The sequence below is a fragment of the Somniosus microcephalus genome, unplaced genomic scaffold (genome assembly GCF_052327205.1).
Source record: "Somniosus microcephalus isolate GS21.2 unplaced genomic scaffold, FLI_Smic_1.0 unresolved_chr1, whole genome shotgun sequence".
Taxonomy (NCBI): domain Eukaryota; kingdom Metazoa; phylum Chordata; class Chondrichthyes; order Squaliformes; family Somniosidae; genus Somniosus; species Somniosus microcephalus.
Window position 1 is genome coordinate 153,484,546 of NW_028225179.1, and position 10,878 is coordinate 153,495,423.

Sequence of the window (10,878 nt, forward strand, 5' to 3'; positions counted from 1 at the left end):
ACTCTCTCACTCCTCACTCTCACTCACACTCTTTCACTCACACACACACTCACTCACTCTCACTCATTCACTCTCACACTCTCTCTCACTCACTCATTCACTCTCTCACTCTCTCTCACTCACTCATTCACTCTCTCACTCCTCACTCTCATTCACTCTCTCACTCTCACTCCTCACTCTCACTCACACTCTTTCACTCACACACACACTCACTCACTCTCACTCATTCACTCTCTCACTCACTCTCACACTCTCTCTCACTCACTCATTCACTCTCTCACTCACTCACTCTCACTCACACTCTCTTTCACTCACACACACACTCACTCACTCTCACTCATTCACTCTCTCACACTCTCTCACTCACTCATTCACTCTCTCACTCTCTCACTCTCTCACTCACTCTCTCACTCCTCACTCTCACTCACACTCTCACTCACACACACACTCACTCACTCATTCACTCTCTCACTCTCTCACTCTCACTCTCTCACTCCTCACTCTCACTCACACTCTCTTTCACTCACACACACACTCACTCACTCTCACTCACTCTCTCACTCTCTCCTCATTCACTCTCTCACTCTCTCACTCCTCACTCTCACTCACACTCTTTCACTCACACACACACTCACTCACTCACTCACTCACTCTCTCACTCTCTCTCACTCACTCATTCACTCTCTCACTCCTCACTCTCACTCATTCACTCTCTCACTCTCTCACTCCTCACTCTCACTCATTCACTCTCTCACTCTCTCACTCCTCACTCTCACTCACACTCTTTCACTCACACACACACACTCACTCTCACTCATTCACTCTCTCACTCCTCACTCTCACTCACTCTCTCACTCTCACACACTCATTCACTCTCTCACTCTCTCACTCCTCACTCTCACTCACACTCTCTTTCACTCACACACACACTCACTCACTCTCACTCACTCACTCTCTCACTCTCTCACTCACTCATTCACTCTCTCACTCTCTCTCACTCACTCATTCACTCTCTCACTCACTCATTCACTCTCTCTCTCTCACTCCTCACTCTCACTCATTCACTCTCTCACTCTCTCACTCTCTCACTCCTCACTCTCACTCATTCACTCTCTCACTCCTCACTCTCACTCACACACACACTCACTCACTCTCACTCATTCACTCTCACACTCTCTCTCACTCACTCATTCACTCTCTCACTCTCTCTCACTCACTCATTCACTCTCTCACTCCTCACTCTCACTCATTCACTCTCTCACTCCTCACTCTCACTCATTCACTCTCTCACTCCTCACTCTCACTCACACTCTTTCACTCACTCACACACACACTCACTCTCACACTCTCTCTCACTCACTCATTCACTCTCTCACTCTCACTCACACTCTTTCACTCACACACACACTCACTCACTCTCACTCATTCACTCTCTCACTCTCTCTCACTCTCTCTCACTCACTCTCACACTCTCTCTCACTCACTCTCTCACTCACTCACTCTCACTCACACTCTCTTTCACTCACACACACACTCACTCACTCTCACTCATTCACTCTCTCACACTCTCTCTCACTCACTCATTCACTCTCTCACTCTCTCACTCCTCACTCTCACTCACACACTCACTCACACACACACTCACTCACTCTCACTCTCTCACTCTCTCACTCTCTCTCACTCACTCATTCACTCTCTCACTCCTCACTCTCACTCATTCACTCTCTCACTCTCTCACTCTCACTCATTCACTCTCTCACTCTCTCACTCCTCACTCTCACTCACACTCTTTCACTCACACACACACTCACTCACTCTCACTCATTCACTCTCACACTCTCTCTCACTCACTCATTCACTCTCTCACTCTCTCTCACTCACTCATTCACTCTCTCACTCTCTCACTCCTCACTCTCACTCACACTCTTTCACTCACACACACTCACTCACTCACTCTCACTCATTCACTCTCTCACTCTCTCTCACTCACTCTCACACTCTCTCTCACTCACTCATTCACTCTCTCACTCACTCACTCTCACTCACACTCTCTTTCACTCACACACACACTCACTCACTCTCACTCATTCACTCTCTCACACTCTCACTCACTCATTCACTCTCTCACTCTCTCACTCCTCACTCTCACTCACACTCTCACTCACTCACTCACACACACACACTCACTCTCACTCTCTCACTCTCTCACTCTCTCTCACTCACTCATTCACTCTCTCACTCTCTCACTCACTCACTCTCACTCACTCACTCTCACACTCTCTCACTCACTCATTCACTCTCTCACTCTCTCACTCCTCACTCTCACTCACACTCTCACTCACTCACACACACACTCACTCACTCTCACTCTCTCACTCTCACACTCTCTCTCACTCATTCACTCTCTCACTCCTCACTCTCACTCACACTCTCTTTCACACACACTCACTCACTCACTCACTCTCACTCACTCACTCACTCTCTCTCACTCATGCATTCACTCTCTCACTCCTCACTCTCACTCATTCACTCTCTCACTCCTCACTCTCACTCACACTCTTTCACTCACACACACACTCACTCACACTCACTCACTCACTCTCTCACTCTCTCTCACTCTCTCACTCACTCATTCACTCTCTCACTCCTCACTCTCACTCATTCACTCTCTCACTCTCTCACTCCTCACTCTCACTCATTCACTGTCTCACTCTCTCTCACTCACTCTCTTTCACTCACTCTCTCACTCATTCACTCTCACTCACTCCTCACTCTCTCACTCCTCACTCTCTCTCTCACTCACACTCTCTCTTTCACTCTCACACACACTCACACTCTCTCTCACTCACACTCTCTCACTCTCACTCACTCTCACACACACTCACTCTCACTCATTCACTCTCTCACTCTCTCTCTCACTCACACACTCTCTCACTCATTCTCTCTCTCTCACTCACTCACTCACTCACTCACTCACTCACTCACTCTCGCTCTCTCTCTCTCTCTCTCTCTCTTACATGTTACTGTCATGAGTTACTGTTTACTCAGAGGCCGGACTGAAAGAGTGTGGTTCTACTTCACTGACCGCCTTTCTCTTCCGCAGGGTGTGAACTGGTACAATTGGAAAGGGTTCGAGTTCTCGATACCCTTCACTGAGATGAAGATGAGGCCTCATAATTTTGCCAAGGTCGTCAGGAGGGAGTGAGGTCGAGGGGCACCTCCAGTGGACATTTCTAGAGCTCGCAGCTAATTCTTCCGCCCGATCTTTCCAGTGTTACCGCGGTTACCATGAAGCCTACATTTTTGCCTCTGTTTCTGTTCTGCTGGGATCCAGGCTCTTTGGCCTTTGACCCCACTAACAACAACACCACCACCACCACCACCACGGCCTCTCACTTGCCGCCAGGCTTGTTATGATACAATCGGCATTGTGCGGTTCCAAAATTATTCACCAAAAAGCTGATAGGTTTAAAAAAATGTTGGAGAAGGAATTGGAAGGACCTCCAAGACTGTAGATGGCGCTGTCTTCAAATGTTCTATTTCTGCTGCTTTGTAGTATGTCAATGCTCAACCCAATCTCCAATGTCTAGAACTCCCCATTGCATCTTAGGAGATTTAACTTTATGAACTTTGTTGGAAATTATTTTGTGTTTTTTTTTCTATTTTTAAATACATTTTGTGTGCCTTTTCTAACCCCTCTTGTGTCCTGTTCGTCTGCCTTGCTGTCTCCTTCCCGCTCATCCAACGAGTTTAGAGCTATTTTTTGGGAGGGAGGTGGGAGGTGAGAGTTATCCGCCCATTCTTAATGCTCTTTCAGCTCGGAGATTGATTACTCTGGTACACAAAAAGTGGGTGGGTGGGAGGGGGTTCGTACTCCTTCAGCTGGCCGAGCGGGAGATTCCTAAAACAGCGGTGAAACTGCCTCTTCTCTTCCGCTGGGATTCTGGGCCTGTGCGGCGCCGAATCCTCAGCACGGCACCCTCTCGCGATCAGTGGCCCCCTTTTGCGTGACGCCAATATGTGTGTTGAGCGGAATGGAACCGGTCTCCTTGCTTGGGCCTAGAACGGAGCACTGCTCCACTGCACTGCATTCTGTCTCATGAGGGGAGGGGCAGCACAGAAGCAGCTACGAACACCCCGTACGGGCTAAGTCACACACCAGTCAAGGCCTTGAGGCCTGTTCCTACATTAAAGGCACTTTATAAATGCAAATTATTGGGAATTCCAGGATCTATTTCTGCTGTTAGTAGCGGGAGGAGGCCATTCAGCCTCTCGAGCCTGGTCCGCCATTCAACGAGATCACGGCTGATCTGTAACTTAACTCCGTTTACCTGCCTTGGTCCCGTAACCCTTAATACCCTCACCCAACCAAAATCTATCAATCTCAGTTTTGAAATTCTCTATTGACCCCGCCCCCAGCTCCAACAGCTTTTTGGAGGGAAAGAGTTCCAGATTTCCACGACCCTTTGTGTGAAGACGTGCTTCCTGACATCACCCCTGAACGGCCGAGCTCTAATTTTAAGATTATGCTCCCTTGTTCATCGTGAGCTTCAATCCTCAATGAAAATGTCTGCCCTCCTGTACCCCACTATCTGATGAAGTTTCTTGAAGTTGTGCACTTTTCTTAGATCGATCGTGCGGCACTTGTGGTACAGGCTTCATCTACATTGTGAGCAATAGCAGACGGATCTAGATGGATGAGGTGGACTTGGTGTTGAGGTGTGCGCCATGTACAGTCAGTCCAGTCACACTGACCCACAGTAGTCACACTGTCCCACAGTACAGTCACACTGACCCACACACCAGTCACACTGACCCACAGTACAGTCACACTGACCCTCACACTGACCCACAGTGCAGTCACACTGATCCACACACTGTCCCACAGTACAGTCACACTGACCCTCACACTGACCCACAGTGCAGTCACACTGATCCACACACTGTCCCACAGTAGTCACACTGACCCACACACTGACCCGCAGTGCAGTCACACTGACCCACACACTGTCCCACAGTCCAGTCACACTGACCCACACACTGACCCACTGTCCAGTCACACTGACCCACACACTGACCCACAGTACAGTCACACTGTCCCACAGTACAGTCACACTGACCCACACACTGACCCACAGTGCAGTCACACTGACCCACACACTGTCCCACAGTCCAGTCACACTGACCCACACACTGTCCCACAGTAGTCACACTGACCCACACACTGTCCCACAGTCCAGTCACACTGACCCACACACTGTCCCACAGTCCAGTCACACTGACCCACACACTGTCCCACAGTAGTCACACTGACCCACACACTGTCCCACAGTCCAGTCACACTGACCCACTGTCCAGTCACACTGACCCACACACTGTCCCACAGTCCAGTCACACTGGCCCACTGTCCAGTCACACTGACCCACACACTGTCCCACAGTAGTCACACTGACCCACACACTGTCCCACAGTCCAGTCACACTGACCCACACACTGACCCACTGTCCAGTCACACTGACCCACTGTCCAGTCACACTGACCCACTGTCCAGTCACACTGACCCACAGTACAGTCACACTGTCCCACAGTACAGTCACACTGATCCACACACTGTCCCACAGTCCAGTCACACTGACCCACTGTCCAGTCACACTGACCCACACACTGACCCACTGTCCAGTCACACTGACCCACACACTGACCCACAGTACAGTCACACCGTCCCACAGTACAGTCACACTGACCCACACACTGACCCACAGTGCAGTCACACTGACCCACACACTGTCCCACAGTCCAGTCACACTGACCCACACACTGTCCCACAGTAGTCACACTGACCCACACACTGTCCCACAGTCCAGTCACACTGACCCACACACTGACCCACTGTCCAGTCACGCTGACCCACTGTCCAGTCACACTGACCCACTGTCCAGTCACACTGACCCACTGTCCAGTCACACTGATCCACACACTGACCCACAGTGCAGTCACACTGACCCACACACTGTCCCACAGTCCAGTCACACTGACCCACACACTGTCCCACAGTCCAGTCACACTGACCCACACACTGACCCACTGTCCAGTCACACTGACCCACAGTACATAGAAACTAGGAGCAGGAGTAGGCCATTCAGCCCTTCGAGCCTGCTCCGCCATTCAACGAGATCATGGCTGATCATCCAAACCCTAGCACCCGGTCCCTACACCGACAGCCATCCCACCCAAGCCCTATCCCCGTAACCCCGTAACCCCAAGTATTTAATCCCCCCTAACACTAAGGGTCAATTTTTATCATGGCCAATCAACCTAACCTGCACATCTTTGGACTGTGGGAGGAAACCGGAGCACCCGGAGGAAACCCACGCAAACACGGGGAGAATGTGCAAACTCCACACAGACAGTCACCCGAGGCCAGATTTGAACCCGGGTCCCTGGCGCTGTGAGGCAACAGTGCTAACCACTATGCCACCGTGCTGTCCCACACACTGACCCACAGTACAGTCACACTGTCCCACAGTACAGTCACACTGACCCACACACTGACCCACAGTACAATCACACTGTCCCACACACTGACCCACAGTACAGTCACACTGACCCACAGTACAGTCACACTGACCCACACACTGACCCACAGTAGTCACAATGACCCACAGTACAGTCACACTGACCCACAGTGCAGTCAGACTGACCCACAGTACAGTCACACTGACCCACAGTACAGTCACACTGACCTGCACACTGACCCACAGTGCAGTCACACTGACCCACAGTACAGTCACACTGACCCACAGTACAGTCACACTGACCCACACACTGACCCACAGTACAGTCACACTGACCTGCACACTGACCCACAGTGCAGTCACACTGACCCACACACTGACCCACAGTACAGTCACACTGACCCACAGTGCAGTCACACTGACCCACACACTGACCCACAGTACAGTCACACTGACCCACAGTGCAGTCACACTGACCCATACACTGACCCACAGTACAGTCACACTGACCCACAGTACAGTCACACTGATCCACACACTGACCCACAGTACAGTCACACTGACCTGCACACTGACCCACAGTGCAGTCACACTGACCCACAGTACAGTCACACTGATCCACACACAGACCCACAGTGCATGAGAGCCTGTCCAACCCCAGTCTCTTAGGTTGAAAGCTCCTTCCCTCTGATGGTTGGAGCGACCTCGTATAGTCTCAGCCCTGTTTCTGATTGTTCCCTGTTAGAGAGCTGCTGGTAAATTAATTGGGAACACTTCCCTCCAGATCTGGTCCGAATATGGGTGTGCCCCAGACACTGGATGCAATAGTGTCGACACCAGATATATAGATATGTACATAATTTGGAAAGAGATGTGTGTGAGAGAGGGGTGAAGGAAGGGTTCCAGTGTCTGGGCTGTGGAGGGGCTGCGAAATATTTAGTTCCCCGGGACCTAGCTCGAGTCATCCTGCTCTCTGCTTCAACTCACAGAGACAGACTACGAAGCAAGCTTGGAATGGCCCTTCTAGTTCTGGAAGTATAACAGTCTGGGTCTTTAGCTAGCACTGTGCAGATATTTAGCATTTAGACCCGATCCCTGCCCCTCCCCACACCTCGTCAACTGAAATTCCTTCGCTGGATATTTCAGATGTGATGTTAACGTCTGTTCTCTCAGGTGGATGTAAAAGATTCCACAGCCACTATTTCGAAGAATAGCAGGGGAGTTCTCCCAGGTGTCCTGGGGCCAATATTAATCCCTCAACCAACATCACTTAAAAAAAAACAGATGATCTGGTCATTATCACGTTGCTGTTTGTGGGAGCTTGCTGTGCGCGAATTGGCTCCCGGGTTTCCCACATTACAGCAGTGACTACACTTCAAAAAAGTACTTCATTGGCTGTAAAGCGCTTTGGGACGTCCTGAGGTCGTGAAAGGAGCTATAGAAATGCAAGTTCTTTATTTAATTAGGTAACAACCTCCCTTAAAACAGCAGCCAAAACGAGTGGGGTCCGAACACACACACACACACACACACACACACACACACACACACACTGTAACTCGTACAGTGAAATCTCAAGGGGCCTCATTACTTTTCAAACACCAGGCAGCATCCTTTACACTAACACACGATTATACACCCAGTATCAGGGTCAACGCAAGAATATCGTAACAATATCAAATAAAAAGAAAGCAACATTATTGGGTTTGTGTTTAAGGTACTCGTATTTAAATAAAGTTTTGTTTGGAAGCCTCGTGTAGTCTGAATATTTTGCATGGCTTCGGGTACCGAGGGGGAGGGATCGGCGGGGGATTTTACTGGTTACTGCGCTCCAGACGCAAAGCATAGAGCCACAGGAGCACGCATCAGGAACACAAGTGTGGCTAACTCGCACCGAGTCCCGCTCACCCACCTCCCCTGTGCTCACTGACCTACATTGGCTCCCGGTCCGGCAACGCCTCAAATTTAAAATTCTCATCCTTGTTTTCAAATCCCTGCGTGGACTCGCCCCTCCCTATCTCTGTAACCTCCTCCAGCCCGACAACCCTCCGAGCTCGACATGCGCACATTACAAGAGAAGTTCCCGTAACTCAGTCATGTTTTAAAATATTCAACGCATTCCTTTATTTGTAGATATTTTATAACATTCATTTCATTTCCAAAGACAATTTAAAAAAAAATTATATCTCAGCAAGCAAAATCTTCAGCAGAGGAGAGGGAGGGACGGCGAGAAAGAGCGTGAGGGAGAGGGAGGGAGAGGGAGGGAGGGAGAAAGAGAGTGGGAGGAAAGGAGTGAGTGAGAGGAAGAGGGAGGGAGGAAGAGAGAGCGTGAGGGAGAGAGGGAGGAAGAGAGAGCGTGAGGAAGAGGGAGGGAGGGAGAGAGCATAAGGAAGAGAGGGGGAGAGGTGAGGAGAGGGAGAGCGTGAGAGGGAGGGTGGGAGAGAGGGAGGGAGAGAGGAAGGGAAGGAGGGTGGGCAAGAAGGAGTGGGAGCGAGAGGGAGAGAAAGAGAAGGAGGGGGAAGGGAAGGAGAGAGGGACAGAGGGGAGGGAGAGAGGGATGAACGGTGGGAGAGAGGGAGAGAAGGAAGGAGAGGGGGGGAATCATTTCCCAAATCGAAACCCGAAGCCTACTTTCTTGCGATCCTGTGAGTGCAGCCTGTCAACGATGGAGGTGAGGATCTGGGCCCTCTGGGCATCATTCTCAAACTCTCCTGTACCCAGGGCATCACGGTAGGGACCCTCCTCCTCCACCTCTTCCTCCTCCTCTTCCTCCTTCACAGTCAGGGGGACCTGGACACTTTCGCTTGGTGCTTGCTCCTTGACACCTTCCGCCTGACTGTCCAAAACACACTTCTTAATGACTCCCAGGGTCTCCAGGTGCTCCCCGACCAGACGGTCAGGCAGGCTGCCTGGACGCTGGCAGGGAACCAGCTCCGGGAGCCAGGCCTGATGCTTGGAGTGCTGGATATCCTTCGGGACTCCAGCCGCGATGCTGTGGTAAGGTGCGGAGGATCGGGTGGAGCCCAGCGCAATGAAGCAGAGGGCTGTGATGGCCATACTCGGGAGGTGCAGCAACCAAAACTTCATCCAGAAGGCGGAGAGACACAACAGCGCAGAGAGTCATTCTTACTGACTGATCCAACAGACTGATCACCCCTAAACTGCGTACCCCATCACCATAAACCTTCAGCCTCCCGCGGTATCTGTTATTCTATATATAAACCCCCTGAACACCTCGGTAATGTTCCAGCCTGTAACTCACTCCCGGGTATCTGTTACTCTATATATAAACCCCCCGAGCCCCTCGATTAGATTCCAGCCTGTAACTCACTCCCAGGTATCTGTTATTCTATATATAAACCCCCCCGAACCCCTTGATTAGATTCCAGCCTGTAACTCACTCCCAGATATCTGTTATTCTACATATAAACACCCGAAAACCTCGATTAGTTCCAGCCTGTAACTCACTCCCGGGTATCTGGTATTCTATATATAAACCCCCTAAACCTTTGATTAGATTCCAGCCAGTAACTCACTCCAGGGTATCTGTTATTATTCTATATATAAACCCCCTCCAAATCCCCGATTAGACTGAAGCCTGTAACTCACTCCCGGGAATCTGTTATTCTATATATAAATCCTCCGAAACCCCCCGATTACATTTCCAGCCTGTAACTCACTCCTGGGTATCTGTTATTCTATATATAAACCCTCCAAACACCGCGATTAGATTCCAGCCTGTAATTCACTCCCGGGTATCTGTTATTCTATATATAAACCCCCCAAACCCCTCGATTAGATTCCAGCCTGTAACTCACTCCCGGGTATCTGTTATTCTATATATAAACCCTCCAAACACCGCGATTAGATTCCAGCCTGTAATTCACTCCCGGGTATCTGTTATTCTATTTATAAACCCCCCGAACCCCTCGATTAGATTCCAGCCTGTAATTCACTCCCGGGTATCTGTTATTCTATATATAAACCCTCCAAACACCACGATTAGATTCCAGCCTGTAATTCACTCCCAGGTATCTGTTATTCTATATATAAATCCTCCGAACCCCTCGATTACATTTCCAGCCTGTAACTCACTCCCGGGTATCTGTTATTCTATATATAAACCCTCGGAACACCGCGATTAGATTCCAGCCTGTAATTCACTCCCGGGTATCTGTTATATCTGTATATAAATCCCCCAAACCCCTGGATTAGATGCCAGCCTGTAACTCACTCACGGGTATTTGTTATTCTGTATATAACCCCCCCAAACCCATCGATTAGATTCCAGCCTGTAACTCACTCACGGGTATCTGTTATTCTATATATAAATCCCCCAAACCCCTCGATTAGATTCCAGACT

At 50.0% G+C, this 10,878-nt stretch overlaps 1 protein-coding gene across 1 annotated transcript in view; it reads left to right on the top strand.

The window, feature by feature from the left end:
- The window catches only part of LOC147096268 (tenascin-X-like), a 442,953-nt gene extending 434,689 nt beyond the window's left edge, over nt 1-8,264 (top strand). Inside the window, 1 exon segment of the mRNA XM_085975125.1 lies at nt 3,104-8,264. Within this exon segment, the coding sequence (XP_085831251.1) occupies nt 3,104-3,205 (102 nt within the window). The 3' untranslated portion in view covers nt 3,206-8,264.
- The last annotated feature ends 2,614 nt before the right edge of the window (nt 8,265-10,878 follow it).